The following is a 16,904-nucleotide window of genomic DNA, read 5'->3' on the forward strand; positions in this document are numbered from 1 at the left end:
TCTAATTATACCATTCATTTAAAAAAATATACAGTCTTAACTATTTATTTACTACATTACTGGTCCAAACAAGCTTCTAGTGTTAAAAAGATCAGAATTCCGCAAGATGTTGATTTGTGTAAACAAAGCCTTCTCACGCCCTATCACTGTGTGACATGGCTTTGTTTAAATAAAGTCAAGTCAAACCCCCTCACTGTGACATTCCTTTTTAAATTAAAGAAGCGCACTGTGCAAAAATTTTATCAACCCTTGCAGTGGAGCTACCCCCAAACTGCAAGGGTTAAGTGCTCATTTCTGTCTAGGTGCTAAAATAAACAAAGGTACACTCACATGATCCTCACAGCCAGCTGTCTGTTAGAGCACCCCCTCCAGCCTCTCTCCTCCTCCACTGCAGCATTAAAATGTCCCTTAGCATCCTCATGTCCAATACACAGTGAGGGGAATTTATCAAAACTGACGCAGACAAAATGTGGAGCAGATTTGCACTACAGAGAGAAGCTGATTGGTTGCCATGGGCAACTGCTCCAGATTCTGTTTGCTCCAGTTTTGATAAATTCCCCCCAGTGTATTTTGCTTATTTTTGGGTTATTTAGTTGAGTTTATTTAGACAATAGAAAATAGCAACTTGAAAAATGGAAAGAGATAGTAACACAAGCCATGTACCTCAGACATCTGCAACCCTGTGGAACACACCAGGTTGGGAACACAACACCTTTTGTGCTGGCACCACTGCCACTGGCTGTAGCTGACAGCTCAATAGACGGTCAATCACAAAGCCAGACCTACCCACCTCCCTTATGTAACTGAAAGCCAGTCGCCAGTTGATTACATCTAAATGCTGTGCGAAATAAATCTGCCTGCATGCCTACAACGGTACCCTGCTGTTCTGAAGGCACAGAGTTTGAGGCTGACCTGAGGTCTAAAGATGAAGGTTGTGGGGCTGATTTGAGGTCTGAGGTGCATGCATTGGGGCTGATCAGAGGTCAGAAGTGTATGCAATGGGGCGGATCTGGATTCTGAAGGTGCAGAAATCCGGACTGATCTGAGTTCTGAAGGTGCAAAATTTGGGTTATTATTAAATGATAATTAAGGAGTTTAACTTGCCATTGGAAAATTGAAAGCAAACTAAGACTACAGTGTGCCATTCATCACTGCCACACAAAGACATTCAGGTCTCCGCACCGCAGTGTGGTGTGCTGCGGTGCGGAGACCTGAATGGAGCATACACTTTGTAAAGTACACATAAAGTAAAAAAATAAAAATAAATATTGGGACTTGTTTTGTCTTTATAGCAGGCAGACCCCCTTTACAAAGTATTACCTGGAAATGCATGTATTGGTTTGCAGAACAGCAGCAGATAAACTCTGGAAAAAAGTTTTGTGGAAATCCTTGCAACGTACAAAACAGACCTTGAGAGGATTGCTTTTTGTCCACAAGAGTGGAGTTACATTTTAGGTATGTTCTCGTTAAGGTTGTTTTCTTTGTGAATCAAATGACTGCATATTTGTAAGATTCTTTTTAAGCATATTGATCTTTTTTTACATATGATCTACTTTAAATAGGGACTACTGCTTCAGACTTATCTGTTTGGATAAGCATTATCATTATACAAATGTTTTTCTATATAGATTTGAATTATACATGTGGGCAGTCATATTTGTATTTAACAAATACTGACTTTACATGTTACATAGGTTGAAAAAAAGACACAAGTCCATCGAGTTCAACCTATAGAGCTTTGCTCAATGCTTATTGCTGTACAGGAATGGTGTTTTACTCACCCTCTCTCCCTGACAATCTATCAGTCTCCTTAGGCTGACTGAAAGCAATACAAACCTCTGTGACATATCCTGTAATTGGCTTAAAGACGAACTCCAGTTAAAAAAATGTATTAACCATTGCAGTGGGGTTACCCCACTGCTCATTTTTTGTCTAGGTGCTAAAACAAAAGTTGTATTCACCAGACCATCCGAGCTGGCTCCCTGCTTCAGTGATCACTGAAGCGTGTCTCCTCCTCCGCTGCACAGATGGACTAATCCTCAGCATCCTTAAGTCAATACATAGTCTATGCCCAGTGTATAATGCGTGATGACACCAGGATCCTTAGAGCGCTGCAGACACCGGTCTAAGAACAAGCCGGCTCAAGTGGTCTGCTGAGTACAACTTTTTTTTTAGCACCTAAACACGAACGAGCACTTAACTCTTGCAGTTCGGGGGTAGCCCCACTACAAGGGTGAATACATTTTTTTCCTGATGTTCTCCTTTAATCTTAAAAGCTATTTAGAAGGAGTAACAACTGAATTTTTGTGAAATATGGGAAGTCACAATAAAAAGTCTACAAATTTGTATATGAAATACCCTCTAAAAAAAACAGTAAACACTCAAATAACTAAGAATGCATATTCATGAAAAATAAAACACAGCAGGCATGGTTCAGCCCTATAAGAAAGTACCAAAGCTTTGCCCAGTCAGAAAGGCCTGGTGTTTGGGAAAAGCAAAGGTGACTGAAAGCTAGTTGGCTGTACTTTCTACCTGTCAGCAGCGTTTTGTGATCTTAAAGGCTAATTTTACCTTTCATACCATGTTTCATGTTACACCCATATTCATAGTGACTTTTTTAAGTATACAGTGTCACATTGCAGAAACCATTTAAAAGTGCTGTTTTTTTATATACATTCTTAGCTATTTAAACATTTATCCAAAATAATGTTTTGGTTGGCTTTTACAGAGTTGGAACAAGCATGCAGCAACTGAAGTCATAACAACATATTAAAGCCTTTAGATCTATATGTTTCTCAGCACAGGTTTCCTTTAATAATAAATCAATAAACACTCGCCATTCATTCTTTGATTGTTACAGCAGGGCATCTCTCGTGTGCAGGAATTCATATACTTTCCATGTGTAATAGTTCTAGACACTGTCTACCACAATTAGGGGAATTCAATAAAGCCTTAATGGCACTTTTCTGGCAGCATGGATCTTTAAAAAGTCCTGAGATAGATTCAAAAAAGCCCTGATGCCAGTTTCGGTAGATTTACAGAGAGATTTAAGTAGTTATTGATACCGCCACTTTAAGAATCTGTCGCTAAGGCTGCAACAGATTCAAAAAGAATTACCAAGTGTTTACAGTTTGGAAAACTGGGGGTAAATATGACCAACTATGATCTGGTGTATAGAGAGATGTTAGTGCTCAGAGCGGGGCATGTATGTGCTGGGGGAATGAATCTGACAGTTCCCTGTTTATTGGTTACTAGGACACTGGGCCACCGGAGTACTAGCAATCAATTATGCTGCCCCGGCCCCATTTATCTGCCAGCCGTAAGATTCCCCAGCCAGCAGCTGAATGTAAACATAGGGGCTGGGGATGCTGGCTGATCACATTACCCAAATATGGCTATATTTGAGTACTGTTGTCAGACAGAAATCTCCCCTTGTTACATTTCATTGACAGCCGGCAGTGGGAGGGTACCATAACTTGCCTGCTATTGGCTATGGCACCCACCCACTACCAGGTGTCAATCAGCAGCAGAGGGGATTCTCCATCAGGCTCCGCCCACTCCCCACAGCTAAAGCGAACAGCTTCCTTAACAACTAGTGATTCCCACTGTCAGTGATGTTGACGGTGGGTGGAGCTTGATTCCCCATCAGGCTCTGTCCACTATCAACATCACTGGTTGTTAAGGACACTGTCGGCTGTAGTCGACGGCTTCCTTAACAACCAGTGATGCTCACTGCTGGTGGGGGCAGAGCATGATGGGGAATTCAGAGAACTGAGTTCTCCATCTGGTCCGTTCTGCTGCAGATTGATAGCAGGTAGTAGATGCGTGCCATAGCCAGCCTGCTATTGGCTATGGCACCCACCCACTGCCAGCAGAGCAGACCTAATGGAGAATTCAGTTCTCTGAAGTCCCTGTCTGGCTCTGACAACCCAAAGTATAAATCTTCTACCACTGCACATGCCTGAGCGGGAGCTAAGTAATACTGAGCCTGTAATTTTATCAGGCTCAGCATTACTGAGCGGTGCTGAGGACAGAGTGTCTGGTATGGACACTGCGGCCCCATTATGCCTCCGCAACACAAATGCCAGTGCTTGCTCCAGATTCATGTACCTGTTTAAAACAAGTATCCACAGTTATTGTGCAGAAGCACAATAGATTTCTAAAGAGTGTCGTAGACTTCCACTGAATATACCTTGAATTGTATATAAAGTATACAGTTTTACAATCAGTAATATGCTGTAAATACCTTTTCAGTTGCATGTGCAGCGTTGCAATTAACCTGGTTGTCTCTTCCAGTTCTCTAACCAAATTATTCCTTTTACTGCTCATCTTTAACCTGATATAAGAAAAATGAAATATTTTAGAAGATTATTATAATGCTTGGGTAGTAATATTTGATTTGTTTAAAAAAAATCAGCAATAAGAAGAGCCAAACAAACTGGTAACCATTTTAAATTGTCCTACACATTTCAGACATTAAAATTGACTGTAGTTTTGTCCTTTACGTGTACTTGTACTTTGCCCATGTTAGACAAAGTTATAGATTCACTTGATAGGAGATAAAATGAGACAAATGTAGTATATTTTTAGGAATATAACAGTTTAGTTTTGTACTTATACTTTTTCTGTAAAACACTGTTAGCTATCTGTATTTGCAATGTGAACTAATTCATAGTGGGCTGCCTAGAACACCCTTAGGAAACTAAAATTGGAATTTCCAAAGCACATATTTTTAAAATGCCGTACCAAATGTACTAACCAGTCACTAGAACAGCATTTCTGGCAAGCATTATCTGAAGTGTAGAGTTCTTTTGTTTTGTATTTGATTTAGCACATGCATGTTAATATAATCTATGAAGGTGCTGGGTAAATATTTTGTTGCCGTGTGCATATATTTATACCGTATATACTCGAGTATAAGCCGAGTTTTTCAGCCCATTTTTTGTGCTGAAAAGTGCCCCCCTCGGCTTATACTCAAGTCAGCGTCTCAGTGGTCAGGTTTCTTCTTACTTACCTCGCCGAAGCACAGTGAGTGAGGGGAGATTTGGGGGGATTATTTAGCAATTATGTATTGTCTGCACTGTATTAGCAGTATATACTCTATATAGAGTATATACTGCTAATACAGTGCAGACAATACATTTACAATTATACTAACATGAATGTATTAAATGATCTGTATGTAGCCCTGTACTATGGATCATTTAACCCATTCATGTTAGCAGAGGATCATTGTAAATGTATTGTTGCAGGCACTCTATATGTACATGTACTATATACTACATATAGAATGCACTGAACAATAGATTTACAATTATCCTCTGCTAATATGAATGGGTTAAATGATCCGTAGTACATGATATGTAGCCCTGTACCCCCTTTTCCACTTACAGAGCTAGGTTATTGTTTTTCTTTTAAATAAATATTCATGTAATTTTATTGGTATCTATCTTCATTTTGTACATTTACCAGTAGCTGCCTCATTTCCCACCCTCGGCTTATACTCGAGTCAATATTTTTTCCCAGTTTTTTGTGGTAAAAGTAGGTACCTCGGCTTATATTCAGGACGGCTTATACTCGAGTATATACGGTATGTATTATTGGTATTCTCAGCTAACAACATAATTGTCGATAAGTGGTAACATTTCTCAGTAGCAAAAAATACAAACTGCCTGGGTTTCCCTGGCCCTGTAATACAAACTAGATTTAGACAACATACTCGAAGGGGATGGCTTTTATTTATTCTTATAAACGTCAAGAAGAAAGTCGGTCATTTTGTTCTAGACAAGAAGAAAAGTACCACGTTTGTTGGGAACGGAAGGGTAAATTGTATATCATATTCACAGCAGGGGTTCTTCTACCAACACTGAGCTCAATTAGATGGTTTTAACTGATACAATGGAAAAAAAAGAGTATATTGATCTGCTGTTCTCACTGAACACATATAAAAAGGCATATCACAGATAATGTTTCACACAAAATGTAGCAGAATAGAAAAACAAAGGATTGCTCAAAGGTAAGCAAACAACTAAGAGACAAAATCCAATTATAAATGATGTGGTTGAGTGCATCCTTTGTGTGTGATGACTGATAAGCGTATGTTTGATATGATAAACAGATGTTTATCATATCAAACATTCTGTTGTTAATGGAGCCACTAAACACCCACATTACATATCCTAATTCAACAACAAATAATAGAGGTGACAGATTAATATTTGGGCACAGGAGTAAGAAATGTTTCTTGGTCTAATGTAAGGGGCCTTGCTAAGATGGTAAAAGGCCTGAGGGTACTCGGGGGTGCAATGGTCATTTTAAATGGTAGCAGTGAGACTATAAGCAGACTTAAAAAGGTTTGGTTAAGTAGCAGACTTTGTACTCACATGACAGGCCTTACCATAGTATGTACACATGTGTTGTCAACAAGTGTGAAAAGAGGGTGAGATGCTGTAAACACAGTTCAGAGGGCTGGAGGTGGTGGTCCCCCATCAGCATCTTTTTCCCTTAGAAATATATTTTTTTGTCTCATCAGCATATCTCTGTCCAAAACCAGTACAAATAAATAAAGAAATAGGGTACACAAGGCCCATAAAAGCTTGTCTCCCTATTTTAATGACCTCTTCACCTGCTGTGCATTGCTCTACTGTATTTTCAGTCTTCTATTCTGGAGGCATGCTTAGTAATATTATTGTTCTATCTTCAAATTCCATCAATAGTCTTCAATGTTTCTGTTGTTATCAATTTCCAGTGTTGTTTTTCGTTTTGTATCCAAAAAATTCCTCACCACTTAAACCAATGCTATTCTTTTCAAGTTCATTTTGATTATACTAATAGGGTGATGGTATTACCTCTTCCCACACAACGGTAGCACTAGTCACAAGTGTATAATGTTTTGTAGTGCATTGCAATATATTTTTATGGTTGTCTAAATGGTGTTTGGCCACTAGATGGCCACCTGTTCCCTGTTCAAACTTAAAATTTGCCAGCACTAGCTTTTTCCATATTATTTTTTGGTGGACTTTAAAATATACACAGTTATGTTTGTTTCGAAATTATTCATGATAGCCATACAATAATATTTCTATTTACCATTTCCAAAGAGTACTGCTTATATTTGTCATACTGGTTGACGGCCACATTGCCTCAGATGCTAAGAGCTCTTAGCAAAGTGTAAAGCACTGTCTGGCATCCCGCCCAGCTCACTGATGTCACTGGTTGCCTAGAACTGAGTGGGACTCTCCGGCTTGCGCCCTACCGAGCTCCTGGCAACCAGTGAAGTCAGTGAGCTGGGTGGGACATCAGACAAAGGCGAGGAATACCATAGGGACAGTCCTGGTATAGGTAGTCTTGTTTTACAGACTGAGGTTAATTAAGAGGTGACCCAGTGATACCAGGGTAACTTTAAGACGACCTGAATGAACATTGTTGTAGATTAAAGGAGAACTATGAGGTGAGTGATTTTCACTCATCCTCATAGGTCTAGCCGACCTGTGACAATGAAACCGTCACAGGTCGGCTCAGTAGATCGGGAAGTGAGCGAGCACACAGCGGCGCTCGCTCACTTCTCGATCCTGTCACTGCAGAGAGCCGTGACAGGGAAGGGACTGGATTCCCCCCCTGTCCGATCCTCCAGCGCTGACTGGCGGAAAGGACGGGGGAGTGGGCGGGTACAGCTGGCTCTGCCTCTAGATAGACAGAGCCAGCTGTCACTCGTGCAGCTGGGTGGATCCAGACATAATTGTCGGGATCCGTTTCAGGAGCGGCGTCTCAGTATACCGCGAGCTGTAGCTCACGGTATACTGAGCTTTGGGTGACCTTAGGAGAACTATGGGGAAAAGCCCTAACCCCATAGTTCTCCATTAAGTTTGTAGAATGGAGCAGCCATTAACTTTGATGCTACATAGTAATTATCCTGGGGTTTTTAGATGTTTAAGATGTGTCCATAATGAAAAACAAGAAGAGACAAGAAATATCGTTTAAATCCTGACAGTTCTATTGTACTTGCATTTAAATGGATACATTAATATGTTGCTATTTACCCAAAGTAAAGGTACTTTATACACCGAGTGGCCAGTTTATTATGACCACCTGACGTTTGTAGGCAAATTAGCTATAATTAGCTATAATTTCGCGCTGAAGTTGCTAGAGGGCCAGACCATTATAAATAGGGAAGCAGGTTGTTTACCAAGACAGTAGAAGTGATTTTTTTCTGAAGATATGGGTAAACAACGCGATTTAACAGCCTTTGAACGTGGGATGATTGTTGGCGCGAGCCATGGAGCGAGTATCAGCAAAACAGCAGAATTCGTTAAATGTTCAAGAGGGGCTCACAGCCGAAAGGGGACTGACAGCCGAAAATCTGGGTCTGAACGTGCGAATTGTGGCCGTCAGCGACTAGTCAATGTTAGGGCAGAACCGAGAGTGGCAAGACTGGTACAAGACAACAGAAGGGCAACAGTGCAGTGTCAGATTCCTTGCATCACCTTTCAACATCTCGTGGAGTCACGAGGCGGCCCAACGAAGTACTGATGGGGTGGTCATAATAATCTGGCCACTCAGTGTATGTTCAATGGTTACAGTAAACATTTGAGGCTATTATTATTGCAACTGTTGCAATTTTAATAAAAACCTTGCTTTTTTTGCCACAGATTTTCAGTGCCACACTACATGCATTATTGCAGGTGGTACCTGAATATTTTAAATCAAAGGATATTTTATTATATTATTATCATCTTTTATCTTGTAGACCTTTTTAATGGCATACAATTAAGTTTTGATTACCCACCTTTGTATTGCTTCCAAAGGGAAGGGGTTGATTATGATTTTGTTACCTTAATAAGGGATGGCTCAAATAGTAGCTGAAAACAAGCATGCTCTTTAAGCATGCTTTAGTGACAATGGTTTGCAGGGAGAGGATGAAAACCTACTTGCCCTTCATAAGGGGGAGAAGCTGATGGAACATAAACACCCATGTCAACATCTTTTCCTGGAGCACCGATGGTGAAAGGACCCAGTTCCATTCAGCACTGGGCCCCTCTTTTTTTAGAGCATGATTTGCTGCACAATCCAGCAAATATGTAGGTGTATCTTCCTGCCAAAGGCGCTTTAAGAATGTGGCAACTGTGCAGGCCCTTACCTTTAAAACATAGTCAAAGCTGGACATGCTCTGAGCAATATTAACCCATTTAAGATTATGATTGGTTTTCTTAATCAATGCCAGGAGACTGTTAAACTGTTTTGCAATGGTATTCCGGAGATCAAAAACCAGAGAAGTTTAACCCCTATTAGCGGCGTATGTATAGTACCGTCTGCTCAGTCTTGTAACATAATTTTAACAAAAAAAAAGGGGGGTATTCTGTGATAAAGGATCACTGAAAGAAGTTGTTACCAAGAAGACTGGGACAGGTTTGAAAAGTAAAAAAATAATTTTATTGGTATTTCATTAAAATTAAAATAGCACCATTACATTGCCTTCCTTCATGATTTTAAAAGAAGACAAACGTTTGTCTGCGGCTTACATACACTCTCACTTTTACAACAATGGGCCCCGCACACACATTGCAAAAATCAGTCAGCACAGGAAAAACGAAAAAGGGTGATGGGTATGGCTCAATTTGCGCCAGCTGAGATGAAAATGTACTAGCCGGTTGTAAAAGAGTTAATGCACTTTTCGATCCCTCTTAATTCCTGTTTTTTCCTTTGCTAATGATTGTTTCTTTGAAACTCCACCAGAATTTTCGTCCCCCTTTTTCGTTTTTCCTGTGCTGACCGATTTTTGCAATGTGTGTGTGGGGCCCATTGTTCTGAAATTGAGAGTGTATGTAAGCCGCAGACAAACTTTTGTCTTCTTTTAAAATCATGAAGGAAGGCAATGTAATGGTGCTATCTTAATTTTAATGAAATACCAATAAAATTAATTTTTTTACTTTTCAAACCTGTCCCAGTCTTCTTGGTAACAACTTCTTTCAGTGATCCTTTATCACAGAATACCCCCCTTTTTTTGACAGTTAAACTGCCAGACACTTGAGATACTGCTATATGATTTTTAATCTGTGTGCCTTCCTTTTGTCTAGCGAACTTTAAAAGCATTAACTTTTCCATTTATTTACAAAATTGCTTGCTGGTGTCTGGAAAAAGAATAAAATATGCGTAGTTTCTATGGCATTATTGTCCTTTCCTCATGTCAAAAATCAGAGATATATACATAGACATTTGTAATACCTTCTTTTGTATGTCTTTACACAAAATGAATGTGCTTGGGTAGCATTCTACAAAAAGTCAGTAAAAGAGTACTTGCTACAATAATTATTTATAGGAATCATTTTTAACAATCACTGCTAAAAGAAAACCTTTCAAGATTCAACAAGTAACACTTACTTAAATAGAGTTAAATCATGAGTTATGCAGGGGTATGTTTGTTTTCTCCATCACAGTTCAACAGTTCATTTTTGGAGCTTGCAAAGGCAAAAAATGTACATAGAAAAGGAAAAAGATTTGTTTGCATCTGTTGGACCTGCTATTATAGAAGGTTATAAAAGCTTTCTTGGCAATGCCAGGATTAAGCCGTCATCTTTAGTCAGCATAAACAAGATGCAAATCCTTGCAGGACAGCATACATTGTGTGATTACAATAATATTTCCTGCAACACCAAACTGTGCTAGCACAGTGCTATGCATTGTAGTGTTCTGGCTTTCAAATGCATTCCAAGTTTTATTCCAAATTTTTATTGTACTTCTTGCAGGAAAGGGGAAGTGGGGAATTCACAGAAACTCTGATTTGCAACATATTGTTTTAGAAATTCAGGGTAAAATCTAAACTAATACTAGTACTCTCATAAAAAGGCACATGTTCATAAACTTAAAAAAAGCAAACACTGTTTGCCAAGCCAAACTCCAGGCTCACCCCTCCTGCCCCACTGTACTTTTCGCCCTAGAGGGGCCTAAAGACTCCCAACTATATTTTGTTTGAAACTTTATTCAAGTTGTTCACATGATGTGCAGAGTCCTCTTTGTCCTTGTCTATGACTCTCTGAACACACAGTATGTCCTCGGTCTTCCAGGTTGAATGATGCTGGCCATCACTGAACCTGGAAGACTGAGAATATCTTCTGCTGGTGTTAAATTGCTGCAGGGGACACTGTGAAAAGTAGGTGAATACTGCAGATCTGCTTTTAGTTTTAAACTCCTGCTGAGAGACTATTTTAAAAAAATGCCCAAACTTGGGGTTTAAGTTCTAAAGATATAAAGTGTTTGTTTTTTTATTTGCTTTTTTTTGTTCAATTCTATGAGCATGTACCTTTTTTTTCAACTTGACTTAAGTAACATAAGGATCAACACAAGCAATAGCTGATTCCGTTAACACCTTACCTTTCAGTCAGTGCTTTGCTTTGGGTATATCTTGCAGCTTGCAAATCTTCTTCTAATTGTTTCTTCTCAGTCTTTAGTCGTTCCACGTCAGACTGACTCCATTTTCTTGGACTAATAAAGCGCATTTCTTTTAAGAGCTCCTCTTTCTCATTTATTAAGATCAGTCGATCACGCTCAGAATCAAGAACACCAGGCCAAGCTTCACTGTCCAGTTTTGACAGCTGTATTTTTATATTGTATATCCTATGATTAGATGTAAACAAATGTTTTACTTTACCTTTATTAAAAGGAGGCAGTTTATCTTCAAATTCCATACTCTAACTGCATAATTTCACATTCTGATTATATTTACTCTAGCCTGGGAAAATGGATGCAGAGAGACTGATGTATATGGGTGATTTTCCAACTCTGACCAACCAGCTCACATGAAATATATCTATTGATCTTCTAAGGAACACAAGCGAATGCAGCCAGACCTGAAAATGGGGCCATTGTCTCCTATATTGATGACACAGGCTAATCCTAAAACCACAAGAAGTAACAAAGAATGCTGAATGGCATAAAGTAAAGTCACTTTTATATTCCATGCAGTTTATTACTGCATATTTGTTGTCTTCATAGAAAGCAATAACTGTTTGTTTCAGGCCCTGTAGGGTTTTACCGTGCTCTCTTTAGCATTACCACATTACAAGTTTTAGCAGATACAGAGCAAACTACTTTATACATGATCTTTAGGATAACAAGAAAGAACCATCCAGATTTGTTAATGGAAAAACAGAATTGCTCCAATAACAAGGCAAATTGAAAATAATAGCATAATCAGGACATTTGAAGAAAAGCATCACAATCAAACATGAATGAGTTATAATATAGTGGCAGTCTCTATCTTCTTAAACACCACAGTGTATATTCACCTATGTTTAACTCAACCTTCGGAGCTAAAGCAAACCAAACACCATTAAGGAGGCTGCCTAACTGTCATCTTGTAAAGCTACTGAAACATTTGCTTATGTACAATTGTAGACTTCAGTTATACAAGTTTCTGATAAATGAACTAATTTTCCTGCAGCCAGGAATTATGGGCTCTATTTAGTAAGTTAAAAACTCTCTATACACATATGTTTACCATTATCCAGTTTTACATCCTATCTGCAAGTAATTTGTTCTTTCAGAAAATGAATCCAATAACGTATAGGAGGTATAGGCTGCATTATTATATCTGGTACAGTATAATATCTGTAAATGATCATTTCATTAATGGAACACGGCTTCTATTAAAAGTTACAGGCTTAACTACAACTTTACTGAACCAAAATATGACTTAAAGCATTTTTGACAGTATACCAATTTGATTGTTTTACCCATGATCCATTTTAATGGCCATATGGAATGGGTGATCACTAACTGTTAGGCTCATGTCCAAGTGAATTGTAAGCAAGGGCGGATCCAGAGTCTAGTCTCGGGAGGGGCACTTCCAGAAAATAAGCCCCCCAAATCTGGCTCTTCCATTGCCACTGTGCCCATCTCTCTCCAGAGCGCGGAGGTCAGTACAGATACGCAGAGCGCCCAGGTCAGTAAAGTGACGCAGAGCGCGGAGGTCAGTAAGGTGACGCTTTGCACAGAGGTCAGTAAGGTGACGCAGTGCACAGAGGTCAGTAAGGTGGCGCAGTGCGGAGGTCAGTAAGGTGGTGCAGTGCGGAGGTCAGTAAGGTGACGCAGTGCACGGAAGTCAGTAAGGTGACGCAGTGCACGGAAGTCAGTAAGGTGACGCAGTGCACGGAAGTCAGTAAGGTGACGCAGTGCACGGAAGTCAGTAAGGTGACGCAGTGCACGGAAGAGTAAGGTAACGCAGTGCACGGAAGTCAGTAAGGTAACGCAGTGCACGGAAGTCAGTAAGGTAACGCAGTGCACGGAAGTCAGTAAGGTAACGCAGTGCACGGAAGTCAGTAAGGTAACGCAGTGCACGGAAGTCAGTAAGGTAACGCAGTGCACGGAAGTCAGTAAGGTAACGCAGTGCACGGAAGTCAGTAAGGTAACGCAGTGCACGGAAGTCAGTAAGGTAACGCAGTGCACGGAAGTCAGTAAGGTAACGCAGTGCACGGAAGTCAGTAAGGTGATGCAGTGCGGAAGTCAATAAGATGACGCAGTGGGGAGGTCAAAAATGCGACGCAGTGCGCAGAGGACAGTAATGTGACGCAGTGCGCAGAGGTCAGTAAGGTGTCGCAGTGCGGAGGTCAATAAGGTGTTGCAGTGCGGAGGTCAGTAAGGTGACGCAGTGCGGAGCTCAGCAAGGTGACGCTGTGGGAAGGTCAGTGGTGTAAGATAGAAAAGGCACTTACAGTGGTGATGTGCTCTGTCCTCTTGATGTGGCAGGCCCTCTTCTTCCTCTCCAGGTGGTGGTGGTTGTGGTGGTGGGAGCATCAATGTCTCCTCCATCCATGTGCAGCCCCAAGCAGCCTTGTTGTGCCTCCTCTGCAGTCTGCAGGTTCCTTTCCCGCTCTGCTGACAAATACCCAGGCAGCCAATGACAGTGCTGCACTCTCCCTCCCAGCTAATAGCAGCAGAGGTGGGCGGAGGAACATAGGAGCCTGTACGGCGAATCCTCTCCTCAGCGGCAGAGCCGAGCTGACAGGAGATCGTGTCAGCAGGGAGAGAAAGAGAGAGTGGGGAAGGAGCTGGCACACGGGGATGTGCAGGTAAGGAGAGAGCTGCTGCGCATGTCCATATATTCGCAGCTCTCAAGAATCACTGTCAATCATCAGTGGGGAGGATCCCGTCAGATAAGTCGGGATGTCTTCTCATTGCGGCGCTTAGCCCCGCTCACCACCTAAAATAAGGTTTTACAGCCTTCCTGTGCATTTTGGTTAATTACAGTAAATTACATTATTTACTTAATTAGCCTAAGGAATGCATTCATAAAAAAAAGATAGAACCCCATAGTTCTCCTTTAATTACTAGCGACCCAAAGTCCCTGTGCCATGGGAGATGAATCCCCAATGACATTAACATAGAGGGTTATTCACAAAAGAGCCGAAGGATCCAGCCGTAGCTTCGGTTCAGTCGCACCAAAGGGATGCTGTGTGGCTATTCACGGGCTGTACGGGCTATTTACAATATTCACTTTGGTAGTTTTGTGAATAACCCTCATAGTTTAAATCTTTTTGAACTTGGCAAAAAAATGTAATAATTGACTGGGTATAGTATAGTATAATAAGAATGCAGGGTTACAAACAAGTGCTTGTTCCTTATCTAGTCTCTCTAATAACAACAAACTTGTACAGAAAAATATGTGCCATCAAAAACAAACAGAAATTACCTTCTCTTTGCCTCTTCATATTGAAGCCGTAATCTGACCTTCTCAGCCAACTGGTTATTACTTCCCAAAGTGAGCTGGAAAAATAAACATACAAATGCTTCACTTTTTAAATGTTAAAATGATCAAAAAAATACTTTTACATTTACTCTTTTTGCAATCTACAATACATGGCAAGAAAGGTGATTTTATATCCTTTAAGTACAAACAATAGAAGTAATTTAATCACCGTTGCTACATTTATACACTGGGACTTTCTTAATCTAGAGCAGGAGTAGGCAACCTCGGCACTCCAGCTGTGCTGAAACAACAAATCCCATCATGCATCTGTCTCTGGGAGACCTGCCTGTGGCTGTTAGTCTTGCAATGCCTCATGGGACTTGTAGTTCCACAACAGCTGGAGTGCCGAGGTTGCCTATCCCTGATCTAGAGCAAAGGAAAGGTTTTGCCCATAGGAACCTCTGTACTTCCATCTTTTATTGTAGTACAGGTTGAAAAATCAAAGTAAGCACCTGTCTGCTTTAGGCAACACCATTCTGTGCTAATTATCATAGCTACCATAATAATTAATGTATTTCCTATTGCCTTTAGGCAAGTGCTAAGAATCATTTAGCTGATTTGTCTACCTCTGATAAAATGTTTGCACATGAGAATTTCATTGCTTTTAGGGTGTGCACAAGGGCATTGAAAAACAAAAACAAAAAAACCCTTAACCCCTTCATGACTGAGGCCCTTGTTTCATTTTTTGCACCCATGTTATATTCCACATTTTAGGCCTGAAAATGACGTAAATTTTATAGTGTTTTCTGCATTCATACAACTCTATAGCAATGCTTTCAAAAGAGGAATGTTGGTTACAAAAAGGGAATATACTGTAAAGACAAATCCATAATTCTGCCTCTGTACAAAACACTGGTTCGGCGACATCTTGAGTATGCAGTTTTGGTCTCTAATCCACTAATCCACAGAAGGGATGTCCTTGAGTTGGTGAGAGTCCAGAGAAGGGAAACAAAGCTAATAAAAGGGTTAGTGGACCTAAACTATGAGGAAAGACTGCATGCATTAAACCTGTTCACTCTTGAAAAGAGGAGACTGAGAGGGGATATGATATGAATGTACAAATTGTTTAATGATGATGGGATAATCAGTAATAAACTGTTTACTGTTAGTTCGGTCAAGAATACAAGAGGCCACCATCTGAAACAGGAAGAGATAAGGTTTAATCTTAAACAGCGAAGGTATTAAACACAAGCAACACTCCTGAAGGTCTTTAACAGTAGTGGTGTGTACACATTATTGGTAGGACTTCTCAGGTGCCGTTATTTAATTTACTATTTTTACTTTCATAAGTAAGAAAAGAAAAAAGGCACCGGTTTGCTTTAGTCAACACCATGTAAACTAATTTATTACAGTGAGGCAAGTGCTAATGCTTTATAACACAAGCTTACGTATTGAACATTTTTGGCTGATGGTAAAGTGGTGAAACTGTTGAGTGTTGCCCCAAGCAGCAGTGAAACAGGAATAAGTAATACTGCAACAGTAGTAAAGACAGCAAAACATTTTTATAGTTGGTTTCCAGCAAGTCAGCCCCCTCACTAGTCATCATTTTCTTTCTAGACACTTTCATTTTCACATATAACAGATTACCAGGAATTTTGCAACGACAGGGGTATATCCAGCTCAACACACAAGGCAACAAATAATTTGCAGCCTGTTTATTTGTCCCACAGCCTTGTCTGATAACTCCAGGCACACAGGCCAGGGAGACCCTCTGCATTTGAGAGATGCTGGACTGGCTCCCTGTCTGTTGAGGTACAGATAGGCCTAGACATATTCACTCATTGTGCCTCTTTCCCCACAGACCTCAGACAAAGTTGAAGGCCCAGTCCATTCAGACACAGACAGGCCATTTATCAACAAATTAGCAACACAATTAGATGCAATCAGAATGAGTCTCATTTAGCCAAGTATAGGAGACAGATTTACCACAGCAGATGAGAGATTTTCACTCACTTTCAATGCCCAATTAAGAAGTAGTCAGGGGGACTTCCGGTTCCGGCGCTGATGGCTTAGCAGCGGTGTGCTGGAGCTCCGTCTCACCGGATATATTAAATACACTTACCCGGCTCCACTCGGCTCGGTATACCTCACATCGGGTCCCCTCAGCTGGTCACTCGTTCCGGGCAGGCTATGGACAAGTTCGTGGCTCGCTCCCAACCGGCCC

The 16,904-nt window shown here is 40.6% G+C and overlaps 1 protein-coding gene across 2 annotated transcripts in view; it reads right to left on the minus strand.

Moving 5' to 3' along the window:
* WWC1 (WW and C2 domain containing 1) overlaps positions 1–16,904 on the minus strand; it is a 134,647-nt gene that overhangs the window by 33,339 nt on the left and 84,404 nt on the right. For both annotated transcript variants that reach the window (XM_018562542.1, XM_018562543.1), the window contains exons 8-10: positions 14,684–14,757; positions 11,368–11,610; positions 4,247–4,336 (exon numbers count right to left, since the gene is read on the minus strand). In XM_018562542.1, the coding sequence (XP_018418044.1) occupies positions 4,247–4,336; positions 11,368–11,610; positions 14,684–14,757 (407 nt within the window). The remainder of the gene's footprint in view (positions 1–4,246; positions 4,337–11,367; positions 11,611–14,683; positions 14,758–16,904) is intronic.

This window comes from Nanorana parkeri, unplaced genomic scaffold, assembly GCF_000935625.1.
Source record: "Nanorana parkeri isolate BGI_ZX_2015 unplaced genomic scaffold, ASM93562v1 scaffold582, whole genome shotgun sequence".
NCBI classification, from domain to species: Eukaryota; Metazoa; Chordata; class Amphibia; order Anura; family Dicroglossidae; genus Nanorana; species Nanorana parkeri.